This window comes from Pelodiscus sinensis, chromosome 5 (genome assembly GCF_049634645.1).
Source record: "Pelodiscus sinensis isolate JC-2024 chromosome 5, ASM4963464v1, whole genome shotgun sequence".
NCBI classification, from domain to species: Eukaryota; Metazoa; Chordata; order Testudines; family Trionychidae; genus Pelodiscus; species Pelodiscus sinensis.
The window spans coordinates 14,228,221-14,255,786 of NC_134715.1; the positions used below are offsets into that span (position 1 = coordinate 14,228,221).

Sequence of the window (27,566 nt, forward strand, 5' to 3'; positions counted from 1 at the left end):
GGAGCTTGTGGTTGGGACAGGGAGGGGGTCTGGACGTGGAGGTAGGGGCCCAAACAATGCTTTCTTGGGGGTGAGCAAACGGAGGTATACTGCTGTGGTATCAGTTACAGAAATAGCTTCCCCTGCTTCATCCACATTGCCATGCGCGATACCAGTCTTCTCCAAATCTCACAGTATGATAGGGAGTGGATGCTAACTCGGTGTGGCTAGAAATCTGGACCTTACGCTGCAATGATACCAGATCACTTAAAATCATAAAATCTTAGGGCTGGAAGAGACCTGAGGAGGTCATTGAGCCCAGCCCCCAGCCCAAAGCAGGACCAATCCCAACTAAATCATCCCAGCCAGGGCTGTATCAAGCTGGGATTCTCTAGGAATGAAGATTCTGCCACTTTCCTGGGTAACCCATCCCAGTGCCTCACCACCCTCCTAGTAAAATAGTTTTTCCTAATATCCAACCTATATCTACCCCACTGAAACTTGAGACCATTGCACCTTGTTCTGGCATCTGTCACTACTGAGAACAGCCTCTCTCCATTCTCTTTTGAATCCCCCTTCAGGTAGTTAAAGGCTGCTATCAAATCCCCCCTCACTTTTCTCCAGACTAAACAAGCCCAAATTCCTCAGCTTCTCCTCATAGGTCATGTGCTCTAGCCCCCTAATCATTTTGGTTGCCTTCTGCTAGACCCTCTCCAATGCATCCATGTCCTTTCTGTAATTGGGGGCCCAGAATTGGCTGCAATACACCAGATGTGGCCTTGCCTGCACCAAATAAAGGGGAATAATCACTTCTCTAGATCTGCTGGCAGTGCTCCTCCTAATGCACCCTAATATGCTATTACCCTTCTTGACTACAAGGGCACACTGTTGACTCATATCCAGCTTCTCATCCACTGTAATCCCCAACTCCTTTTCTGCCAATGTGCTGCTTAGTCAGTTGATCTCTAGCCTGTAACAGTGCTTGGGATTCGTCTGTACCAAGTTCAGGACTCTGCTCTTCTCCTTCTTGAATCTCATCAGATTTCTTTTAGCCCAATCCTTCAATTTGTCTAGGTTACTCTGGACCCTATCCCTGCCCTGCATTGTATCTACCTCTCCCTTTAGTTTAGTGTCATCTGCAAACTTGCTGAGCGTGGAATCCATCCCCTTATCCAGGTCCTTAATAAAGATTCAGAGGGGGTAGCCAGGTTGGACTGTAACAGGAAAAACGTAAAAAACAATGAATAGCAGCGCCTTAAAGGCTAACAAAACATGTAGAGAAGCTTCAGGGGATAGCCGAGTTTGTCTGTACAGAATAAACTTAAAAAAACAACAAATCGTCTGGTAGTGCTTTATAGACTAACAAAACATGTAAATGGTATCATGAGCTTTCGTAGGTACAGCCCACTTCTAAGTGATACCATTAATAAAGATGTTGAACAAAAGAGGCCCTAGAACTGATCCTGGGAGCACTCCACTTGATACCATCCACCAACCATACATCAAGCTGTTGATCACTACCCACTGATCCTGACAATCTAGCCAGCTTTTTATCCACCTTATAGTCCATTTATGCAAACTCCAAGAGGCTCTGGGAGACAGACCCATAGTCTCCTATAGACAACCACCTAACCTCAAGTTGATTCTTACCAACAACCACAGGACATACCACACTAATACCAACCCTGGTACCTTCCCTTGCAACAAACCCCATTGCCAGCTTTGTCCACTTATTCACTCTGCTGATACCATTATTGGACCTAATCAAGTGAGTTATATGATCAAGAACACCTATTCCTGCGCATCCCGAAATATAATTTATGCTATCATGTGCCGAAAGTGTCCGTCTGCTATGTACATTGGACAAACATCTCAGACACTTCACCAAAGGATCAATGCCCACAAAACAGATATCAGACAGGATCACAAAGAAAAAACAGTTTCTTGCCATTTCAACCAGAAAGGACACTGTCTCAACGACTTAACTACCTGCATCCTGCTACAAAGACCTTTTAAATCTGCACTTGAAAGGGAATCCTCTGAACTATCATTCATGCTAAAATACGACACTTTACATCTGAGTCTAAACAAAGGATCTAGCTATCTTACCCATTACAAAGATAGCTTCCCCAATTATCACCTCTAATATCATTAGCCCACAGACATTCACCTCCCCCCCCCCCATCCTCCTTCTGTTCTGAAATTTGATTTGTCCTTTTCATATGTGTTCATTTTTTTAAATTGTATTCTTTGGTATATATGGTTGTGACTATTTTCTTCCACTATTTGATCTGAGGAAGTGGGTCTGGCCCACGAAAGCTCATCATCTAATAAACCATCTTGTTAGTCTTTAAATTGCTACATAGTCCTGTATTTTGCTTCAGCTACACCAGACTAACACGGCTACATTTCGATTACTATTCCTCTATGGGAGCTTTGTGGAGATGTGTAGGGAGGATTTCTGCTCCATCTGGAGACTCATGAACAAACTTTTCCGCAGAGCCCTCTCTGCGTAGGCAGAGCAGCCACCACAGATCACACCCAGTTGCCTTAACACACTTGTAGCATGGTTAAAAATTTGAACTCACCAGAAGTGCCCTCCCTGCTATCAGGTCCTGGCAGCGAGACATTCTGGAACGACGGGATTGATTCTAAAGTTATAAAAAGCTCCTGGCTGTTGGTGATGATGGATGCTCCACTCACCTGTTGTTCTCCTTTTCCTCCTCTTTTACTCTGTTCTCCACGCTGTTGCCTGAGGCTATCAGAGGAGTGTCTTAGGATGAATACATAGACTGGCTTGGGAAACTGGTCAGGTTCCCCACTAGATTCCCATGCAGCTGCTTATAGAAGCAGCATGTTTGTGGCTCTGACACAGACCATCCATTTGCCTCCTTTGTCTTCTGGTTCCTGAGCTCCTTTATTTTCATGCAGCACTGCTAGGTGTTGTTGGCATATCCTTTTCCCACCATGTCCTATGTGATCCTGGCATAGATATCTGCATTTCTTTTGCTGCTTCATAGTTCTGCCTGAACTGATTCCTCTCCCCACTCAGAAATGAGATCCAGGATTTTCTGCATGCTCCATGCTGGGGCTTGATTGTGACCCTGGGCATTCATGGTCAGGTGTGCTGCTAAGGCATGCTGCCTGCTCTGAGGTCTGCCTGACACGCTGGCCACACAAGAAATGAAATTCATATTTTCCGGGGTCTTTTTCTATGTACCTAGAGAGCCCCAGAGTTGAAAGTGCTGGCCAGAGCAGTCACATCAGAGCACTGTAGGACACCTTCCCAAGGTAAAGAATGCTGACTTTCACAGTTCTGCATCTGCTTCCCTAAAGTCAAACGTGCAAAGTTCAAATTTATCTTTACTCCTCATGAAAAGCAGGTGTGCCATAAAATAGCCCTTAACGTAGACAGAACAGGCTTGGTAGTATGGACTCATTTTTTAGAAAATCTACCTTATGTGGGTGTATTCGACCTAAACTCCTGTAGACTAGTCCTGAGTTTCTTCATAGCTGTGATAATGCTGCCCCCAGTCTTTCAACAGATGCTGCTATTCATGGATAGAAGCCTCAACTCTCTTTTCTGAATCCTGACTATTATTCCCTTCAGCAAGAATCTGAAAGCCCTGGTTTGTAAGAGTATTCCTAGTATTAATAGCCTTGGTAGGTTATGAAATGTTTTATTTACTAGCTTCTACAAAATGTATAGTATTTGATCAATAAATGCCTTTGTTCATCTTTGATGTCAGACCAATGTGAATTAAAAGAAAACTCACCTTTTTTACATTTTAGCAAACCTTCCCCAATGAAGTCCATTGTGTTGAAGAAATCTTGAAGGTGAGTGCACCAATGCAACTCTTCAGTTATTTAAAGATAAATCCTTTTCATCTTTACTTATCTTTTACTTTTATTCAAAGGCAGTATTGTGCTTCTTTTGCATCAAACCACAAAGCAGTTACCAAGATTGTTTCATTGTACACCCCATAGAATTGAAAAGTAATGCCTCTGATAAAATAGAAAAGAAGACTTGCAAGCAATGTAGGACAAATGTTATGGAACCAAAGCTGCCCCGGCGAGCACCATGCCTCACTTCCCCACCCCCGGCTTGGCTGCTCTGCTTGCCCAGCTTCTGCCAGCTCGTTGGGCAGCAGAGGCTCTGGCTTCTGTTGGGGGCTCCAGTCCCCATGCATCCGCGGGCAGTCAAGGGACTCCACCCCTGCACTGCAGCGGGCTGCTGTGGAGCTCCAACCCTGGTCAGCTGCTTCAGGGATCCTGCCCCATGGGGCTCAACTCCAGCTCCACGCTTCCGGGGGCTGCTGCAGTGCCCTGGCCGCATGCTCATGGAATTACTGCGGGGCTCCTGCCTTGGTCCCACACTCCAGGAAGCTCCTTGAGGACTCTAGTCCGGCCTTGGCACCGGACTCTGACCTCAGTCTCAAGGTCCTGGGGGCTGCTGTGGGGCTTTAGGGCTGATCTGTGCTGCTGGGGGACTCCGACCCAGCCCTGTACTGCCACGGGCTGCTGGATGCTGCCACGGGACCCTGGCCCTGTCTCACACTGCCCCAGTCAGGCTGCTGACCCTGTTATCCCAGGAAGCTGGCTTTCCTGCCCGTAGGCTCCCGGGCTCTCTGATTGAGGAGCATCCATGGTCCTGCCAATGACAGATGTTGCCAAACCAGGGAGTTCCAGTAGTAAGTGGGTTTAAATAGTAGCATTTTCCTACTTATTGTGTGAAAATTTTGTTTCACAAGCCAATCAAGTTAATTTTGAAAGGGCAATTCAAGGACTTTAAACACCGGGCCAGTGCTTTTTATCTCATCATGTATATGCCTGTCAATCATTTCCCACAATGTTGTTTCAAAATTCAGTATTCTGACCGTTCAGTCATAACCAGAAAAAGTAATCAGGGAATTGTTTCATTTGAGACCCAGGCCTACAAAGTGCAATATTTGGGTATGTCTAGACTACATGCCTCTGGCGACAGAGGCATGTAGATTAGGCTACTGGACATAGTAAAATGAAGCGGCGATTTAAATAATCGCCGCTTCATTTAAATTTACATGGCTGCTGGGCTGAGCCGACAAACAGCTGATCAGCTGTTTGTCGGCTCAGCGCGATAGTCTGGACGCTCCCCTGCCGACATCAAAGGTATTTGTCGACCACCCAGGTATGCCTCATCGCCGCTTCATTTTACTATGTCCGGTAGCCTAATCTACATGCCTCTGTCGCCAGAGGCATGTAGTCTAGACGTACCCTTTGTTACCAGAGTGCTACCCTTTTTCCTCACACTTTGGGAAACACAGTTTTCCTGTGTGATAACAAATTCTGATTAGTATTAATACTTTAGTACCCAAAGGAACCAATCATAATTAGGAACACAAAGTGTTAGGCATTGGGAATGGAGACATGTGGTCTATGCCCAAAAGAACATATAATCTAATTCTCAGACAGGTAGCAACAAATGAATGCAACAAACAGTAGGATGGAAGAGAGAGGGTGGAGAGAGAAGGGTAATGAGAATATTATCACGTATTTACATAGCCTAGCAGTGATAAAAGGCTCATAAAGATAACAAGGTCTGTAAAATACTCTGCCCCCAATTCGTGCATAGAAATCTCCTTAGACTACCTTAATGGATGTTCATAGAGTCAAATGTAACAATGTAGACTTTTAAAATCTAAATCTCTTCTGCACATTAAAATCCTTTCTTGGAATGTGATTTGGTTGGGAAGATAGAGACATTTAAGAGTTTTTCTCATGTGGGGAATACTTAAGAAAGGCACAACTGATTTACTTGTTAATTTCTGTAAACTCTTTGTCAAATTGTGGATGTTTGTGTTCAAAGTGACCTTTCTGCCACACGGTGCCTTGCATTATAATGATTATGATTACACCTATTCAGAACAACAAGTTTATGCTGCATAAAGAGAAGAATATGGACTAAGAAAAAGGGAAATTCTTATTAATTAAATGCAAAAATGTCTGCTAGAACATGTAATAAGAAATACCACTGGGGTGAGAAGGAAAGAATGACTAGCCATGTGGATTTTTGTCTAGACCTTGGAAAGAGTACTGTCTAGACTCTAGAGGGTTCTATAATCAGTGAAAGGAGCTAAGTAAGTTCCATTTTTCCAGGTTCTTCTAACTTTCAAATGTTCCCTGATGTCTAGATGAGGCTGTAATTCAGCTAGTTGAGCATGTATTAAAGGTGGAGCTTGTCTACACTACATTTTTCAGACACATTAATTAAAACAGTAGCTAATGTTTTCTAATACCATACTTTTAAAATCCTAGGTTAGACAAGGCTTGAGGGCCACGAGAGGCATTATTCATCCTCTATCTTACCTGCTAATTCCTTCTAATGTCAGTTGCTTCTGTATCCTGCTGCTTCTCAGGCTAGGCACAAGCTCAAGAAAATGACACCTAAAAATAGTGGAAGGTGGGGAATATCTAGAATGCAGATGAGAAGGGAAGAAGGATTTTGAAGAGCTAGAACTGCATCCAGATTGTTCCCCTCCTAAAGTCTGGGCACAATCTGCTTGCATTAAGCTTGCCCCACAGTTACAATGGTCACGTGAAAAAATCCTTGAAATTGGCCAATTTTTAAACCATTTTGAATAGCTCCATTGCTCAGACTTTAAATTGGGAATGCCTGTATTCCTAAAAGCAAGGATAGTCAATGATTTTTAATCAAGGTCAAAATTTCTTAGCTAGGGTACAATTAATATCTGAAGGATTAAATTATACTACAGGGTGCTGGAGCAGTGAATGCTCAATTTTCAGTGGTGCCAGTGGAGGCAGTTTCAGCTCCAAATCTGAGTGGGTTGCTTGAAAGCAAATAGAAAAGATCAGTTACAGCCAAAGTTAATTAGTTGACTCCCTGATACTACAAAAATGGCAACAGTTATTTATCCATTGTGTCCCCATCAATGACTGTAATGACTTCCTTATTGTGGAAGCCAAAGAGCTTGTATTATGTTTTTATTTGCATCTGTCTTTAATATACCTAATACAGTAAACTTCCGATAATCCTGCACCTTTAGGACCCAGGGGGTGCCAGATTATTAGATATGCTGGACTATTGGAAGGGGGGGCTATGAGGGGTCAGGAGTTGGATGGGGGGGGGAGAATGCCACCCCAGACCCCTCATAATCCCTCCTTCTGATAGTCCGGCTCTGCCCCAGGCATTCCCGATTCAGCCGCTGCTGGTCAGTTTCAGCAGCGGCTGAATCGGGGATGCCTGGGGCAGAGCAGCTGGGCTTCTGCCGGGTTGGTCCCGTAGCGCTGCCCTTCGGCGCTGTGAGACCAACCCGGAAGAACCCCAACTGCTCTTGGGGACGCCTGGGAAAGAGCGGGCGGGCGCTATGGGACCAACCCTGCAGCACCCCCAGCTGTTCTGCCCCAGGCGTCCCGATTCAGCAGCCGCTGCTGAAACTGATCAGCGGCTGACTCCAGGAAGCCCGGGGCAGAGCTGCTTTGTCCTGGGCTTCCTGGAGTCAGCTGCTGATCAGTTTTCAGCAGCGGCTGACTTGAGGACCAACCCGGCAGCAGTCCAGCTGCTCTTCCCCAGGCATCCCCAGAGCAGCTGGGGTGCTGCCGGGTTGGTCCCGCAGCCCCGAGGGGTAGCACTACAGGACCAACCCAGCAGCACCCCAGCTGCTCTGCCCCCGGCTTCCCCGATTCAGCTGCTGGTCAGTTTCAGCAGTGGCTGAATCGGGGAAACCAGGTGCAGAGCAGCTCCAATTGTCTGGCAGCCAGAGCACTTCTGGGTTCCCGATGGTGCCGGACCATCAGGAGTGCCGGAGCATTGGATGCCGGACCAATGCAGTTTTACTGTAGCAGTTTTTACTGTATTAGCCCCCAGTCCTGCAAACATTTTAACTTTTAAGTTAACTTTACACAGAGATCAGTGGGACTGCTCACACGTGTAAGTGTTTGCAAGTTAGGGGCCATAGCTTTGTATTGATAATGACCGGGATATAAATTTCACAGGAAATGCTTTCTAAATCAGTTTTTAGTTATAAGCAGGCCCATCAAGGACTTTTCAGTGTATTAATAGGAATGGCGTAGAATTTCATATGTGTATCAGTAGTTTAAAAATATGTAATATCTTTTTTCTTTTAATTCTTTACTAGGAAATGACCCACTCCTGGCCACCTCCCTTGACAGCTATCCACACGCCTAGCACAGCTGAACCTTCAAAATTTCCTTTTCCAATAAAGGTAAAAAACCAATCTCCGATACTCCCCTATATACTTTTTAACATGTAAGGCCTGTCTGTGCTTAAAACTTAGGTTGGCATACCTGTGATGCTTAGGGGTGTGAAAAATCCATCTACTCATATTGTAGCCACAACTAAGGCAAGGGAAGAAGAATGGTGGAAAGTTCAACAAAACCATCCTTTAGAGAGGTGCAGTTTCTTCAGTGATGGAACAACTTTCTGCTGGGCTACTTTGCATCTACAGTTTGGGGTTACAGTTCTGCAGCCATATTGCTTTAGTGCCCACTGTGCAGACATGGCCTAGAATAGAGCTTTCAACTAGGATACATTTTCACCTGAGCTTGTCTCTTTCAGAACAGCAACAAGCTGGTTTTATTTAGAACACTCAGATATGAAATGAAAGCAGGGTGACTTTTTTAAATATAAAATCACAATACCTTATTTTAAACCCATCTTTTTGCATCCAAATTAGATCAGCTTTTGCTTCTAAGTTTGGTTTGTTTGTCTGTTTGGGACACACACTTTCTGTATATGTCCAGTTTTACTTATCTCTTTCCTTTTTTTTATTTTACACTAAAGTCTTATTGTTTGTTATAAAACACATCTTGAGCAGTAGCAAAACTTGGATGAATAATCAGGAAAAGAAAAATCCCAATGTATGTGTGTCAGGATCTTGGTCTCCAAATATAACATATAATTTCACAAAGATTTTCAACGTCTCATCTGTGTTATAGCATAAATAACTTCTTTTTATTAATAAAAATGTCCTCATAAATGTTTGCCAAATCTTCTTTTCACTCAAAAAACAACATACTAATATATATGTGTACTATTGACATTAAATAGTACATCTCATCCTTGTCCAGGGTATGTGATTTTAGTACATCTTAACCTTATAACGAAAACAGAAGGTCAGACTTCCAACAAGATAGACTTTCATATAAAAATAGGTAACTCCATTTAAACTGTTGGTCCTGATTTTTAGAAGTGCTGAATAGCCCCAAATCTATTTAAAGTTTTTAGATGCTGTGAATGAGCTCTCAATGCCTCTACAAAATCAGAGCCTCTGCCTCTGGAAATGACACCAAAATGCAACCACCTGCAAATAGGCATCTATTCTAATAATACTAGGTCTAGTTCTCTGAGAAAACTGAAGAAGAGCTGTGTTTAAGCTGGAAAGATTGTCTGTCTTGCCTGCAGAAGCTGTTCCTATACAAGATTTTACCTCACCCATCTTGTCGCTTTCAACTTTTTAATATTTAGCTTTTATTCTTTTTCTTTCTAGGAATCCCAACGTGTTGGATCTGTAATACAGAGCCGGAGTAAGTAAAAGGGGAAAAAAAACCAAATTAGACATGATACTGTAGAAGACAGCATGCATACAGAATGGGGGTGGGAGGAGTATATGTATGTGTATTCTACATAGGGGGAGGTTTTCAAAAGGATTTAAATGTTTTAAGAGTGCAAATCCCAGAGCTTTGCTGAGTAGAGATGATCTTAAGCACATACTCAGTTTTAAGCATTCTTGAGGACTTTGTTGATTTTTTTTATTTACTTTATAGATATAATATTAGGAAAATCTGTCTTGAATGGTCAGTAGCCAGAGTGATATGTTAGATCAGCATCATATGTCTGTGAAAATTCTTGACCCAAAGATCAAGTTATTTAAAAAAACAAATAAAAGGTCAGTTCAATACAATGTCACAAATGAAATACATAACACGAAGTTTGTTTCTTTGGTTTTACAGAGCAGTGTGATGCACCTTCAAAACGATTGCCTACTTCACAGCAAGGAACATCGTAAGTAACCAAGTTAACCTCTTGGCAATATGTGCAGTGAGTTGCCGTTATGGAATTATGGTGGGCGTATTACCTGTTTTCAACTGTTGTTTACTAGATTTTTGTGGAGATGGGAAGTTTTAGCAATCCTCTTTCAAAAATTTAGGGCCTGAGGCAACACACTTTGAAGTCAAAGGAAAGACTTCATTAGACTTCAGTGGGCATAAGATCAGGCCCTTAAGGAACTGGATTTTTCCAATATTACTGTTAATATGCTTTGAGGGTTTTTCCTCTATCTCTGCTTAATATCTAGAATCATAGGTCTGGAAGAGACCTCAGGAGGTCATCGAGTCCAGCCCCCTACTTAAAGCAAGACCAACCCCAACTAAATCATCACAGCCAGGATTTTGCCAAGCTGGGACTTAGCAACCTCTAGGGATGGAGATTCCACCACCTCCCTAGGTAACCCATTCCAGTGCTTCCCCACCCTCCTTGTGAAATAGCTTTTCCTAATATCCAATGTAGACCACCCCCACTGCAAGTTGAGACCATTGCTCCTTGTTCTGCCATTGTCACTACTGAGAGCAGCCTCCCTCCTTCCTCTTTGGAACCTCCCTTCAGGTAGTTAAAGGCTACTATCAAATCCCCTCTCACTCTTCTCTTCTTCTGTAGACTAAACAAGCCAAGTCCCTCAGGGTATGTCTACACTTACACCCTCTTTCGAGAGAGGAATGCAGATGCAGACAAGTGAAATTGCAAATGAAGCACAGATTTGAATTTTCCGTGTTTCATTTGTATAATCGTGGACCGCCGCTATTTTGAAATACCCTATTTCGAAATAACAAATGCTGTGTATACATGGTTATTTTGAAAGAAACCCCTTCTTTCAAAATAACACTTACTCCTCAAAAAATGAGGTTTACCGATTATTTTGAAAGAAGGGGTTTCTTTCAAAATAACCGTGTATACACAGCATTTGTTATTTCGAAATAGGGTAAGTGTTATTTCGAAAGAAGGGGTTTCTTTCAAAATAACCGCATCTACACAGCGTTTATTTAAAAAATGGGGCATTTCAAAATAGCGGCGGTCCACGATTATGTAAATGAAGCATGGGAAATTCAAATCTACACTTCATTTCCAATTTCACTCAGCTGCATTTGTATCCCTCTCTCAAAAGAGGGTGTAAGTGTAGATATACCCACTGACTCTCCTCGTAAGTCATGTGCTCCAGTCCCCTAATCATTTTTGATGCCTTCTCCTAACCCTCTTCAATGCGTCAACATCCTTTCTGTAATGGGGGACCCAGAATTGAATGCAATACTCCAGATGTGGCCTCACCAGCACCAATTAAAGGGGAATAATCACTTCTCTGGATCTTCTGGCAGTGTTCTTCCTAATGTACCCTAATATGTCATTAGTTTGGCTACAAGGGCACACTGTTGACTCATATCCAGCTTCTCATCCACTGCAATCCTCAGGTCCTTTTTGCTCAGCTGCTGCTTGTGTTCATGTGCAGACACCTTAGATAACTAGCTGATTGCCCTGCCTTCTCCATACGAATCAGCGGTCCTCCTCTGTTGCACCATTCTCCTTGTATTTCTTCTAGCTACACTCACTGTGAACTACAAATAGTACGTGAAGTTCTTGTCTTCTGTTTCTTTTCATGTACAGTATCTAGTTTAAATTATATAGTTAGTAAAGTTCCTAGTTCCATCCTTTCTTTTAGGAAGAAGAACTTGAATTTCTGATTTATTAGTCAAGCATTTACTTCTTACAGTTTCAGATTCAGATTTTTTTTTATATACTTAGAGTACTGTTGGATTTTGGGAAACTATAGATTAAAATGATATTGCCTTGATGAAAAATATAATATTGGTTTATTGGATTACTATTTTCATATGTCTAAAAAAAAGTTTCCTGAATTATTTTATTGCTGGTTTCTTGTTTGTTTTAAAGGTGAATCATTCTCTAACCTTTTAGATAACTAGGAAGACTTTATTTCTGTTTCTGCAAATTAGGGTGTAAATTTGTGCTTAAGCCAAACAAACATGAAAAATTCAACGAATAGTTTAGCAGCACCTTAAAGACGAACTAAATATGTACATGGTATCATGAGCTTTCATGGGCACAACCCACTTTTTCAGATGACTTGAGTATTAAAAGTCCAGATCCAAGAATAAATAAGAGAAGGTGAGGGGAGAGGGGGAAAAAAGGAAGATAGTGAACTAGATTGTTCAGGTTATTTGCACCTGTATAAGTTGGTTGGTTAAGTCATTAGGATGTGGAAGGTAGTGCGTGAGGCAGCCGATATCTTTATTCATTCCTCTCTGATAGGAATCAAACTTGTAAATGAAGTTAAGTTCCAACCCTTCCCTGTGTATTTGGCTTGTGGAATTGGCCTGAAACAAAACAGTGACTTAGATCCATTAATGAGTACACAAGCAGGTTAAAGTGTTCCCCAACAGGTTTCTGTATGTTGTCTTTTCAGATATCTGATTTGTGTCCATTAATTCTTTCCCATAGAGACTGTCCAGTTTGGCCAGTATAGATGGCAAAGGGGCATTAGTGGAGTTAAGGTGCAGTTACCCAGGTGTAGTAGCTGATGTGGTTGGGTCCAGTGATGAAATCACTTGTGAAGATGTGTGAACAGAATTGGCACCGGGGCTGAATGCAGGGATGGATTCCTGGGTGATTATGATGGAGGTGTGTTGTGTAGTTTGAGGTTAGGGCAGTGGTCTCCAACCTTTTTACACCCAAGATCACTTTTTAAATGACAAAACAAGCCAAGATCTACTGCCCCGCCCCTTTCTTGAAGCCCTGCCCCTTCCTTTCTATTCTCCTCCTCTCCATCACTTGCTATCCCCAACCCTTATACTGCTGCTTTTTTCCCAATTCTTCTGTAGGAAGAGGTTTTTCCAATATTTGGCCTGTCTAGACTGGACCAAATGTCAGAAAAACCCCTTCTTTTGGAAGCTCCCTTATTCCTTATGGAAAGAGGACTCTAGGAGTTACCGAAAGAGCACGTTTGCTCTTCCACTAAAAAAAGCGGGAGGATAAATGCATCCCTGGATGCAGAAGATATCTCCGGAATCCTGAAAAACTCCTGCAGTCTAACCTTACCCTTGCTGGGTTGAGGCAGGATGTGTAGGCTCTGGGGTGGGAATGAGGGATTTGGGTGTGGGAAGGGGTGAGAGATGCAAGCTCTGGGAGGAAATCTGGATGCAGGAGGAGGTGGAGAAGGGGACGCTGGGTCAGGGAAGGGGCTTCAGGCTGGGCAGTGTTGGGGTCAGATGATGGGTTAGGGTACTAAGCAAGCCACAGGCTTATGGCTATGAGGGTGGGGAATTTGGGTTAGGGTATGTGAGGGGCTCAGGGCAGGTGGTTCCAGTGTATGATAGGTTCAGATCGAGGGTCTGGGGGAAGAGGGAGTGCAGCAGTGTTATGATGCTGAGGGCAGATGGGGGCTTGACCCTAGTTGGGGGTTTGTTGGCCAGGCTTCATTTTTAAATAAAATACTATGTCAAACACAAAAAGTTTCTGCATTGTCTTTATTTATGAGAAGGGCACGGAACCTGTTTTGAGTCAGGGGTCACTGACCCACAGAAAAGTTAGTTGGGGCCACACAAGTGAGATACAAGATAAAAATGCCTCCAAAACCCCCACAAGCCTCACTAATGTGGCTCCAGCGGTGCTGGTGGGAGCAGGGGACATGGTATTGGGGACATGGGACATTGGCTGCAAGGGTGGCCAATCGCGCAGCTGCTCCATCTGAAGTGCTAGCAATGCCTGGAGCATGTGCGCTTGCAACTCCATAATGTTTAGGAGCAGCTCCATGTTCTACTTCTGCTTCTTCTCACTGTAGCTCCACTCCTTCAAATTCATTCTTTTCAGCAGCAGCATGACTCATGACGTCATACATCCCTAATCCAGAGTGCAGCAAGCCCTATGCTTCTCATGGATGTGGTTTATCTGGAGCGTAGCAACTGCGGAGCTAGTGTGCACCAAATACTTTGACAGTGTGGACACCTCAGAAGTTACAGTGCTACTGCTCAGTAAGGGTACCTCTAGACTGCAGCACTGTTTTGGGATATGTCTGGTATCCCCAAATAGCTATTTCACATCTTTTGAACCAGCCCATTATTTCAAAATAGAATTCAAAATAATGGGCTCACTGTTCCAATGTTCCTGTACCCCTCTGTCCACGAGGGTTAAGGGACGTTTTAGAATAGCAGTTTATTTTGACGTTTATTTTGAAATTAGATTGAAATGAGAGACACAATTTGCATAGCTCAAATTGCATATCTTATTTTGACTTACGGGTGCAGTATAGATGTACCCTAACTTGCCAGTGTAGACTTGGCCTTAAGGTGGTTGTGTTCCATGCTGAAAGAGTGGAAAAGGGCCATTTGTTGGTAGGGATATAAAATCCCATTTAACCAGTTAAGCAACTAAGCAAGATCCCAGGGTGGGAGGCTTCTCCAGCCCAGCTGTTGACAGAGGTTAACATTTATCCAGTAAGAATCCCCCGCTAAGGTTAGGTTAATCGGTTACCTGTTCACATCCCTTTTTGTTAGCACTCTTTTAAAAGGAAACTGTAAAAGCAGAGCAACACAAACAAAACCTTCAAAACAATCAATGTTTCCTGTTCATTCCATTCTCATAGTTCCCCTTGACTGTTAATGGCAGCAATATTTAGGGGAATGGTATAGCTAGTCTCATTACCTTTAGAATTATGATAATTTAATTTAGTGCTTGAAAAACCTCATGTTCTCTGAGGGGAATCATGGCTTACTGTTCCACCATGACTGTCAACTGCTGCTTAACTGGTAAAATAGATCTTATCTGACTGACAAGACAGTTTCTCCTGCAGTTTCATTTGGATTTGTGATCCAGTACTTCCTATTTTAAGCTGCTGTGCTGTGTGTGTTGTTAAACAGCTGCCAAGTTCTACCATCAAGCTGGGTCATATTTCAGTGGTTTAGAAATGATTTATGAAAGTGCATCTGTGTGTATTTGTGCTTACTCTGTGCTTTTTTGCATGAAAGGGCAGTTAAATGTAAGATAACTTCTTGTTTATTTGTATAAATGGGGGAATGGTATCTGAAAGAAATAAATTGCTAAGTTCATTTAAGCTTTTATTGTAGTGTCTTCACAGCATCTTAATATCAAACTGCTTAAAAACTTTAAAGGTGACCTGCAAAAGGTTTTTTTTTAGTTGGATGTTTGCCCTCTTTTATTATAATTATTTATTTTTTGTACAGATTGGACCTCCCTGGTCTGGTATCTCAGGAACTGACTGGTCCCAGATCAGGGAATCTGTGGGACTAGGGGAAGTCTCCTGCCATCAGCCCTGTCAGAATGCTGCCTCTCCCTGCCACCAGCTCCTTTGACCATGCTACCAGCTGGACGATGCAGCTGCCCTGGCCCTGCTGCCAGAGCGGCTTCCCCAGCCCCACTGGTGATACGCAGCCACCGCCCCACTGCCATGGCAACAGCCTTACTGTTGGGTGGAATGTGGCCCTGGCTGAGCTACTCTGATCACAGCTGGATTGCTGCAGCAGCACCAGCCCTGCTGCAGGGGTAGCATGCAGCCCTGGTTAGGCTGCCAGCCTGCGCTGATTCCAGTTGTGTTGCCGCGGCCCCAGCTCCTCCGTCATGGCCCTGGCTGGACTTTCCCTGCTGGGCTGCTGCAGCCTGGCCTTGCTGCCAGCTGAGCTGCCATGGCCCCGGACTACTGTGCATGGCACTTCCAGCTACCATCAGCCTCACCTGTGTGGGGCTCTCAGCTTCTGATCAGAATCACATTGTGCTAGGGTCTGTAAAAACTAAAATGAAGGCCTGACAGGATTTTTCAAAACTTTCCTGAGAAACATCAGGAGTGTCAAAATTGTATTTCCCAGTTTTGCTGGAGGACTGCCTAGGTGTCCCAGAAAAAATTAGTGAAAATTCTCATGCACCTTAAAGAGCTGGGGGTGTTGTTGTGTTAACCGAGCAATCATGAATGATCATTAAGCATTAGCTTCAACAGGTATTTAAAACAAAATAGGTTTTTAAACTCTCCGACTAAAAATTCCTTTCCCCGCTCAGCTCCTCAGCTTTGAGTCTCATGTCTTTTGAAATACAATTTCACTAGTTCTCTAATTGCTGTACTATTCAGTTTCAGGGGAATTAAGACTTGAATTTCTAATCTTTTGAGTTAGTAGGATTTTTTGGTCAATAGACTTTCAGGCTACCTTTGTACATCATACAGAAGAAGAAGAAAAGCAGTCAGTGTGATTCTTGCTAATTTTTGCCCTCCTTTTCAAGGCACTTTATTGATTAATGCTCTGGGACAGCTGGAATAATCATACTCTGTGATAGTCATCTACATATTTGTGAATAAGTTTGTGAAGAAATTCTGCTCTTGGATGCACACATTCTTGGCTCCCAGTGACACTGGGGTAGAATTTGTCTCTTAGTATTTTGTATTTCCATTTGTTGCACAAAATGTTACATTTCCCAGTGTGATGTGCAGAAGCATCGCATTCTGTTAGGTAGAAGAGGAAGACTATTGGAGAATGCAGCTTGAACTTGACACTTGTTTAGACATTCTTGATTTGAAGACTTCAGCTGGAAAAAGTGAACGTATGTGAAAATGGAAGTACTGTAATCGCAATTCAATAAAAACAATGTGAGTGCCCATAGGTTGCTTCAGGTGCCTGAAAACACTTTAATGTTCTCTTGGTACACTTTGTTGCCTATTGGATAGAGCACTTGACTGAAATTCAAGAAATCTGATCTTAGTATCAAACTACTTAAGGTCTTTAAGGGTTACCTGCCAAGGAGTTTTGCCTAGCTCTGCCAATGGCTTGCTGGATGATTTTAGAGAAGTCATTTCCCCCTGTGCCTCAGTTACTTCATCTGTGAAATGGATAGAGTGCTATTGACCTTCTTTGTAAATACTTTGAGATGTGTAAGATGTAAGAGCTAGGCAATGTATTATTATATTCTGTTCAGGTGATAATGGCATTTAACACTAGAATGTTTTAAGTCTTGGAACAAAGTCCCAAAGGGTTTTTGAAGTATGGTATCAGAACTAGATGCCCAACTTCAGAAAGACCAAGTTTTGCATCACAGTCTATCTTTTTAAAGAATATCCATCTATATGTACTGCCTTTTGTTTGTCTTTCAGAATGCTACAAGATGACCTCCAGCTCAGCGATAGTGAAGACAGTGATGATGATCAGGTCAGTTTTACAAATTTTGTATGATACTACACACAGAGTGATCCCTTTAAATCAATGTGAGTTTTTAAGGTCTTTAACCTAACCTCCCTTCCCCCCTCCTTTTTTGTTTAAATACTTAGGTCTCTGAAAAGCCACCACCCTCATCTGCTCCTCCAAGGTAATATTTGTTCCAAAACTACTAACTAGGAAGAAAAATATGCTTGGTATTATGTATACAGAATGGGGGAGGATGAAAGTTATTTTGATTTTTGCAGATCCTCAGTTGGTATGAATTGGAGTAGCTTCATGTAACTAAACAAGGAGCTTTTCTGATGTGTCCCAGCTCAGGACCTGGCACTTAGTACTTTTGTAGAGATGAATGAGTGACTGAGTAGCTTATTCTAGAAGTTCAATTGCATTGCATAACCAGGTTTCAATGATGTTTTGAGGTTCATTTTTATATGCTCACACTCTTGCTTATAGCAAACACTGAAGTCAAGACAAATTTAAACATTTAAATTAAGAAAGTAATGTGGTTGCAATTTTTGTTCTGGTGTAGAATAAAACTAATTGGTCAAAAGGCAACTAATTAAAGTGATTGTGCAAATCAGAGGAGAAACTCCTCTGATTTGTAAAGTTATGAGAAAATATTGTCCTTGTGTTCTCTTTGAGATAAATGTATGTATATATAGATAGATAGATGTGTATGCACGTATGCAATATATAATTAATGTGAATCAAGCTCAGGCTATGGACAGGGCTGAATCAAGATTTTTATTACAGTCAACAGACCTGAGCTATGAAGTTGTTATAGCTAAATGCTACCCTCACTCACCAATGGATTTCCTTTGGAGAATAATAGGAGTCTTGCACCTTGGCCAAGAGTAGAACATGGTCCTTATGAATTAACAGACCTTTCTGTTACTGTATTTTTTATTGCTTTCAATAGGGCAAAGATGGTATTTTCAGGACCTCCACTATTTCTGTCATTTGGCTTACTTTGCTGCTTGCATGTGCATTTAGCTCAGTTTGCATGCACATTTGCAGTAGCTTCATATGATAAATATACATGAGGTAATACCTCTATATTATTTGAGATGTTTCAGAAAAATTCCCAAAAGCACAAATGAGTCATATGCCTAATTTTCATTGACTATTTTAACCATTTGTGCTTTTGAAATTAAAATAATCATTAAGAGCCTCAGAATTAACATTCAACTGGGATGAATAGAGGCATGCCCAACTTCTTTGCAAGCTGCTGCTTGAGGCTAATACAGTGTGGTGGTGGGGAGACTGTATCTCTAAGATGCTTTTTATAGTTGCAAGGACTTGAGAACTAGGGCTGGAGTGCCTAGTGTTAAAGCACCTAATTAATTGATTTGTTAATGAAGTGTGCACCTGCAGCTATCATTGACTCCAGTAGAGATGAGGGTACTTAGGCATTTAGATGCCTAAATTGTTAGAAAGGTGTTTAACATTAAGGAGCCAGGTCTGAAAAAGTGAAATCACCAAAATTTCATTTTGTCTTGGGGCTGGATAAATAGGTTAAGAGTTTCCGTTTATACCTCTAACTTGCTACCAGTGTGTGTTTAGTTCTTTCCTTGAGCTCATACTATATGCAATATCACATTGGCGAGTAATGTGGAAGTCTGATTTTTAATCACTAGGAAGCTAGAAACATTTGCATGTGCACAGTACAACAAAGGGATAAGCTACACCTCAAGTTTTCTGGTATGACAGCTGAGGTTCAAGGTGGAATGCATGGGTATATGTTTAAAAAAAAACGCAGAACCCTTCCTAGTGGAGACAGCTTAAGTATAGACCACATTTTTGGCCTGTTAACTATATCCTTCAAGCAAAGAATAATGGTCTAAAAAGTTAAACTTGCATAGGGGCATGACAAATTTTTGGCAGTGACAATTAGTTTGCTTATGAAAGAATTCTTAAAATGTAGTTTTCTCTTAGTACGAAGCTGGATCATCAAGAACACTGACTGCTACTCATGCAAACCAATCAGCATTAATGTGGGTTTTCCTACTTTAAAACCATTATTTTCATTTTTAACCCCTTTCCAAAACATGCATCATGCTGGTCAGTCCTAACTTCCGCTGAACTACGTACATTCCTTTTTTAAGCAGATTACAGAAGTGAGCTCTGTGGGGAGGGGTCGTCTGGGGACAATATGCCACGTTAGCATGGCTATTCAGCTAGGTAATGCTTCTGATGAAATGGAAACAGAAGGAGTCATATATGGTGAGGAGAGAAATTTGTATAAAACCTTTTCAGGAAAACTAATTTTCTTTCATTACTTATTTAGCTCTTTACCTGGCATCTGTTAGTTCCATTGAGTAATGGTCTTTCAGAAAACTGGGCTTTAAAAATCTCCAGTGACAGTTTTTACTTTTGCCATGTACTAACCTCTTATGGTAGCAGGTGAAACTTTGATCACATGTTTATATGGCTAAAGGGAAGAAGATTTTGAGCCATTACTTTTATGGTACAATGATTAATTCTCTTTACCTGACTGCCTTCTTGCCAATATCAAAAGTGAGCAGCATAGTATTTCCGCAAAAGCACTGACGATCTTACATGAGATCATCAGTGCTTTTCTGGAAATTCAAGCGGCCAGTGTAGACAGTTGTCAAGTTTTTCCGGAAAAGCTGCTGATTTTCCGGGAAAACTTGCCAGTCTAGACACAGCTGAAGTGAATGCTTTAGAAGAAAGTACAGGGGGAGGTACCAAACATGCCATTAATGCATAAGATGTTACATGCAGTGTGTATCAGAAATTGTTTATTTTTTTCTATAAATGTTGGGGTATATCACTTAACTCTTTGGCCAGCCTAGGTGGTGATAGTGAAATCCATGCTAACGTCTGAGCTGAGTCCATTGTCCCGGGTACAAATATGTTGTGGTTCAGAGGCCATCTGGCCACCACCGACTATTAATGTACTTCATTCAACAATAAACCTGACTAGGGTCCCTTCATATATTATCTGAGTCTGTGGTCTTTGGGAACTCTCGTGAAGTCTATTATGCCAGCTACCGGCATAGAGCTGGCACAATATACTGAAGGAGCATATGAAAATGCACACAGCCAAACGTTTATCATCACTGATGAAGCAGGAAGATCTGTCAGGATGCCACACCAGTGAATCCTGATTTTACTGTATCGCTGTCCTGAGGTACTACTTCAGTGTTGCCTTGTCAATGAAAGTATAAAACCTTTACCCATGCTGCTTTCTGACTTTATCTCCTGATTGTTGTGCAGTGTCTTACAATCCCAGCCTGAGGGCGTGGCATCAGCACATTCCAGCAGTGCAGAGTCAGGGAGCACCAGTGATTCAGACAGCTCTTCAGATTCTGAGAGCGAGAGCGGTCTGAGTGACAGTGAAGCAAAAGAGCCACCAAGAATTTCCACATCTGAGGTACTGTGTGGTGACTGCATGGAAGATTAAGGAAGTCTACTGCCTCTGACTTCTCACTAAGCAAATACCAAAATACTTACAGGGAAGTTGCCTTGGAATAAAATCAACAAGTAGTCCTGTGCCACCTTTGAGACTAACAAAAATCTATAGTACAGGCAGTCCCCGGGTTATGTACAAGATAGGGACTGTAGGTTTGTTCTTAAGTTGAATTTGTATGTAAGTCGGAACTGGTACATATTGTAGGGGAAACTCTAGCCAAACATTTCTCCAGAGCTCAGTTTTATTCTCCCACACCTCACTTCCCTCAGTCCTTTATTCTCAAGCTGAGGTGTCTGCTGAGAAAAGCCGCTCCGCGTCTCCCTGGTCTGCTGGGGGGGGAGGAGGGGCGCTAGCTTCGGGAGAAGCAGCTAGTGCGGGGTTGCCTCACCCCGTTTGTAAGTAGGGATCCGATGTAAGTCGGATCCATGTAACCCGGGGACTGCCTGTATAAAATATACCGTTTACAGAGATGAGACTGAAAACTGGGTCCTTTTAAACAAAAGGAAATGCTTGTCACATGGGCTCAGAGACATCTCCTTTGGTGGAAGTAGCAGTAGATCCTTTAACCTCTTTGAGGGTAGGCTTCTAGAAAATAATGTCTGCGTATCTGCACAGATATTGACTCATATCTGCACAGTCAGTACGTTACATTAAGTGCAATGAGTTCATATGGTTAGAATACTCATTATGGATGTCAAGCATAGATTTGTAAAGCACAAATCATGTCAAACCAACTGATACCTTTTTTTTTATAGGGTGCACCCCTGCTCCTGCACCCACAGCTTTTTGGATAGGAGGGAAGTAGTAGATGTGGTATATCTAGACTTTTGGTACAATCTCACATGACCTTCTTATTAAGAATCTAGGGAAATTCAACCTAGCTGGAGCTATTACAAAGTGAGTGTTTGGCCAGTTGGATAAGCATTCCCAGAGGGTAGTTATCAATACAGGCAGTCCCCGGGTTACATACAAGATAGGGATTGTAGGTTTGTTCTTAAGTTGAATTTGTATGTAAGTCGGAACTGGTACATATTGTAGGGGAAACTCTAGCCAAACATTTCTCCAGAGCTCAGTTTTATTCTCCCACAGCTCACTTCCCTCAGTCCTTTATTCTCAGGCTGAGCTGTCTGCTGAGAAAAGCCACTCTACGTCTCTCTGGTCTGCTGGGGAGGGGCGGGGGGCGCTAGCTTCGCGTCTCCCTGGTCGGCTGGGAGGAAGCAGCTAGTGCGGGGTTGCCTCACCCCGTTTGTAAGTAGGGATCCGATGTAAGTCGGATCCATGTAACCCGGGGACTGCCTGTATAATGAACTTTTGTAACCCAGTTCTTCAGATGATGAGCTGGGGTAGAAATAACAGAAACCAAATTATTTATAACGGGGGGGGAGGAGCGGGGAGAAAGTACCTGTCAATTGTAGGACTGCTGCTAGTGAGAGCGGGCTGGAAGTGTCCCATACTTAGCTTTTGATGTGAAAATGCGGTGTTAGAGGCAGGAGACTGGCTTTATATTACAACATCCACTTAATGTCTTTGTTCAACCCAAGGGAAACAGTGTCAAATTTGCAGATCAGTACCAATACTGCATTCTCTCTCCCTGTAATTGGCTGGTGACATTCCTTTGTGGAAGCATTGCTACTTTTAAATCCACGATTGAGTGCCCAGGCAGGTTAAAATGTTCCCCTTCAGATTTATGTGCACTACCATTTCTGATGCTTGATTTATGTCCGTTTATCCTTTGTTGTAGAAACTGTCCAGTTTGGCCAATATACATGGCAGAGGGGCATTGCTGATACTTGATGGCATACATCACACTAAAGGATGTGCAATTGTATGAGCCCCGATGTTGTGCTTATGTGGTTAGGTATTGTGATGGTGTCGCTTGTATAGATATGTGAATAGAGATGGCAATGGGATAAAATGTCATCCTCTTTCTACATACAAGTTCTTTTAAACCACATGCTACTTCCATAAACTTTTTCACTTGCTGTGAAACAATGCTTTGAAAGTAAAATAGACCTTGGTAATAGGACAATTGGGCTTCAGGAGGAGTATTTCAAAATCCTTGCCTGAATATTGCTCTCTTTTCCCCATTTCAAGCATTGCCTGCAGTGTTCACCCTAGAGAAGGGCAAGAACCAAACCCCGACTCTCTAGATGTTTGGATCAGTGTTTGACTTCAGTGCTCCAGGCTCACCGTTTGTTTATAATGGTTATGAACCCTTTATTTGAGAGGCCTTTCATGGTGAGGCCAGGTTTTTTTGCTATTTAAAGTAAGGTCATTCTGTCTTAGAATAGTGCGTTTCCTTCTCAAATCAAACAGCAGTCATGTTTGATTACAGTATAAGAAACCTCTTTCTTAGATTTCATCTGAAATGATCAGATGCATGGGACGTCTCCATTATAATGTACCTGCATTTGCTCCTGTTGAGTTTGGATTGCTTTCTGCCCTCCTAGTGCTTTGGAGGCTTTATTGGTCTAATTGGGAATGCAAGCTATCAAAACTCAAGACGGTACTTCATAGTTTCGTAATGGAAACCAGATGCATTTTTCAAATTGCTTCCAAAATGAAAATATATTTTCCAAGTCCCTGGTAAGCATTAGATGCAGTGCTATAGGAGAACTTTCTGTCTCCATCAGTAGTGTATTGAGAGAATACCAATACAAAATAGTTTGAGGTGCCTTTATAGGGATGGGAAATACCTTTCAGTGTAGCTAAAGTATGCTTTAAAGACACAAGCTAGTTATTTCACAGCCACTATTCTAACTTGCATTGAGTCAACAACACTGGGTAATCAGTCAATAATATCTACTTCTGGCACAAGGCAACACAAGGCCAAACTTCCCTCCAAATGAAAGATCTCTTAATAATACAAAGGTGAAGCTTGTATGAGATCAGGAGTCTAATACAAATTGCTAGATTAGCCCTGTTCAAAAAGAAAGGATTTGATGTTGTGCCATTTAAAAGCTTTTCACTGTGACCTCTCCCTTAAATTCTTACACTTCCTGTGCCTTTAATAGTAGGGGTAAATTGTCGTGGATGTTGATAGCATCTAATTTGTCAAGCATCAGAATAACCCACAGGAATAACTTCCATCAAACTTCTTTCCTTTACAGCCTTACCCACTAACATCAAATAAATGGCAGCTGGACAACTGGCTAACAAAGGTGAACCAACCAACAGTGCCAACTGAGAATCTCTGTGATGTTAGTCATAGGCATGGTCATCAGGAGAGCAAGGGGCAAGGGAAAAGAAGCAGCAGCAGCTCTCACGAACATTCTGAATCAAATGAATTGCACTCCAAAAACTCAAGCAAAACAACCAGGTTTCCCCAGGTGGTGCATCTTCCTAGCAAACAGACCTACCAGAAGTCTCCCCTGTGCACTGAGGAGCCCACTCAGAGGCACACAGTGGGTATCAAGAAGCCCTGTAAGAACCCACTACAAGAGGCACACAGAGCAAGCGTGAAAGTGAAAGGTAATCCTGGTCCATATGGAGTTAAAGAACATTCTTCCAGAGATAAGCCAAAAGTAAAAACGAAAGAGAGGCCAAAATCCACTGACAAAATGGAATTGAAACGGACAGGGCAAGAGCCCTTGGAAAAGAAAAAGCACAAGAACCCACACCAAGCCATTACTAAAACATTTTTGGACCCTAAGTCTGTGAAAGACATTATGTCTGGCAGTGCCTCAGAACATTTCCCCCTCAGTCCCATAGCTCAAGGCCAGACATTCACTAGGACTAGTGGCAAAAAGACTGCCATTGTGGTTAAAGAGGACTTCCATCGAGACAGACTTATTTTGCCTATCAGGGATAAGAAGCTGTTATCACCTCTGAGGGATTCCCCAGTCCCTCATGCCCTTGTTGTTAAAATTGAGCTGTGTCTCCTTTCAAGAATTCCTCAGCCACTAGGGAAAGGAAGTCACCCAAAGAAACTTGAAGGTAAAGAGCTCCCATGCACCAGGAAGCAGGATTTTGAAAAAAGAAGCACAGACTCTCTTCACAAGTCTCTCAAAAAGAGAAAGGTAAGAGGGAAAGGAGTGTTCTTTCAATGGTAGCAGTGTTTTTCAGTGGGCAGGGACAGTGAAAGTGGAAGAGACGTTTTAATATTTCAAAGTTGTTTCCATTTCAGAAAATGAACCCAGTTTTCATCTCCTCCAATAATCACATCTTAATTTAATTTTGTATGGAAACAGTTATTACATATTTTTATTTATCAAAAACAAATTTACCAAATTAATGTCAGTAACTATTTGATAATGTTCTCATTTTTTGAAAGGTCACACACAAATATTCAGAGAGCTTTTAGCAAAATTTTGTGGTTTTTTGAAAAGCCATTGAAAAGTCTCCTCCCCCCACCCGCAATTTGTCTAATTAAAGAAATTTCAACCAGTTCTAGGACAATGTAACATTTCATTTTGCTAATGTTTCCCTGAATTGCTCCCTCTTTCAATTAATTGAATGTAGCTAAAGCTTCAGTAGAGAAGGCTATGGTCCCTTTTTTTCTACAATTTTCATGTTGATTGAAATGTTTTCCTTGCTGTGTGCATTCATCTGTATAACTCATTTAATATCAGTTTTAGGAGAGCATTGCTATCTCCTGTTTGTAAAGATGCTCTCAGTGAGAATAGTTATATTTCAGCAGTGGTACGTATCTTGGGCCTTGTCTATACACAAAAGTTGTAGAAAGCAGTACAGCAGAACCAACAAGCACTTCAGGAATGGAGGTTGTGTGTAACTCTGAAATGTTCAAAAGTCTCAGAGTGGTAGCTGTGGTAGCCTATAACTTTAAAAATGAATAGTCCTGTGGTGCTTTAGAGATTAACAAAAATACTCCACTAGTTCAGATAGGCTGGAAGCTGGAGTGGAAATAACAGGAACACAGAATTTATAACAGAAAAGGAGTTGGGGAGAAGGGAAGGTACCTGTCAGTTGTGATACTGGTGCTAATGAGGCTAACTGAGTAGACTGCAGAAATCCCATACTTAGCTTTTGGTGTAAATGAGGTGTTAAATGCAGGGAAGACTGGTTTTATAATGTGACATCCAGTTAATGTCCTTGTTCAAGCCCAGGGAAATAGTGTCTAATTTGCGTATGAAGGTCAAATCCACATTCTTTCTCTGTAATGAGCTTGTGAAATTCCTTTGTAGAAGAATGGCTACTTTTAAAGCCATTAATGACTGCCCAAGCAGGTTAAAATGTTCCCCAACAAAGCTTGTAACTCTGAACAAAACATTATGGTTCTTTTCAAAAATATGCAAATGAACAGTGATTTACTACAGTTTTGAAACACTGCTAATCTGCCTATAACTATCTTAATTTAAATAAAACAAACACAGAGAGTTTCCATACCTTATCTAATCTTTTAAAAAAACCCTTGTCATATCATTCCTTTTGTTTTTTAATAGTGTCTGTTTAAACACAAAACTCTGAAATATTTGCTTTTCAGGGGTGGGGTACCCTAGAAGCATACTAGAAATGCATGCTAGAATACCTAAGGAGCTGAGTGGTGAAATAGCTGAGCCATTAGCTATTATTTTTAAAAAGTCTTGGAAGACAGGACAGATTCCAGAAGACTAGAAAAGGACACATATAATGCCTAGCTATAAAAAGGGAAATAAAGACAACCCAGGGAATTACAGACTAGTCAGATTAATTTCTGTACCAGGAAAGATAGCAGAGCAAATAATTAAGGAATCTATCTAGACCAGAGGTGGGTGATAATTTTTAATGGGGTGGGAGCACACCAAGAATTTGGTAAGTGGTCAAGGGCTACGCTTTTTCCATGATATTAATGGAAAAGGTACTGGGTCTGGGACGGAGGTTGGGTACAGAAGGGAGTTTGGGGTAAGGGATCGGGCTGCCGGAGGAAGTGTGGGATCTGAGATTGAGTATGGGTGAAGGAGGGGGTTGTAACTTGGGGCAGGGGACTAGAGTAGGGAGGAAATGCTGGGTGTGGGAGGGGGTTGTGACTTGGAGGTATGGTATAGGTGAAGGGGTGCAGGGGATTGTGACCTGGGGCAAGAGTGCAGGAGGATGTGCAGGGATTTGGGTTGTGACTGGGTGTAGCGGATTAGTGTGTAAGATTTGAAAGGAGTTGTGGGTGCAGGAGCAGGGGTGGAAAAGGTTTGGGTAACATGGGGTAACGGTGCGGAGGGCAGATGATTGGGGGGAGGGAGAGATTGGGATTCCAGAGGCAGACTAGCCAGGAGACACTTAGGTGCGGAGTGGGGGTGGGGCAGGCAGGGAGCCTGATGGAAGCTCCTGCTAACCTGATCTGCTGTCTTGGTGGGCTGGATTCGGTCTGCAGGCTGTATTTTGCCCACCCCAATCTAGAAGATAATAAAGTAATACATAATGATCAGCATAGATTTGTAAAGCACAAATCATGTCAAACCAACTGATACCTTTTTTTTTTATAGGGTGCACCCCTGCTCCTGCACCCACAGCTTTTTGGATAGGAGGGAAGTAGTAGATGTGGTATATCTAGACTTTTGGTACAATCTCACATGACCTTCTCATTAAGAATCTAGGGAAATGCAACCTAGCTGGAGCTATTACAAAGTGAGTGTGTGGCCAGTTGGATAAGCATTCCCAGAGGGTAGTTATCAATACAGGCAGTCCCCGGGTTACGTACAAGATAGGGACTGTAGGTTTGTTCTTAAGTTGAATTTGTATGTAAGTCGGAACTGGTACATATTGTAGGGGAAACTCTAGCCAAACATTTCTCCAGAGCTCAGTTTTATTCTCCCACACCTCACTTCCCTCAGTCCTTTATTCTCAAGCTGAGGTGTCTGCTGAGAAAAGCCGCTCTGCGTCTCCCTGGTCTGCTGGGGGAGGGGGGGGCGCTAGCTTCGGGGGAAGCAGCTAGTGCGGGGTTGCCTCACCCCGTTTGTAAGTAGGGATCCGATGTAAGTCGGAT

The 27,566-nt window shown here is 42.3% G+C and overlaps 1 protein-coding gene across 4 annotated transcripts in view; it reads left to right on the forward strand.

Annotated features, from left to right (window-relative positions):
• Nucleotides 1-27,566, forward strand: part of AFF1 (ALF transcription elongation factor 1) — a 178,888-nt gene that overhangs the window by 96,496 nt on the left and 54,826 nt on the right. For 3 of the 4 annotated variants that reach the window (XM_006115334.4, XM_075929557.1, XM_006115335.4), the window contains 8 exons: nt 3,772-3,816; nt 8,115-8,201; nt 9,486-9,522; nt 9,949-10,000; nt 17,151-17,205; nt 17,325-17,362; nt 20,455-20,611; nt 23,761-24,669. In XM_006115334.4, the coding sequence (XP_006115396.2) occupies nt 3,772-3,816; nt 8,115-8,201; nt 9,486-9,522; nt 9,949-10,000; nt 17,151-17,205; nt 17,325-17,362; nt 20,455-20,611; nt 23,761-24,669 (1,380 nt within the window). The remainder of the gene's footprint in view (nt 1-3,771; nt 3,817-8,114; nt 8,202-9,485; nt 9,523-9,948; nt 10,001-17,150; nt 17,206-17,324; nt 17,363-20,454; nt 20,612-23,760; nt 24,670-27,566) is intronic. The other variant, XM_006115336.4, reaches the window with a different exon arrangement.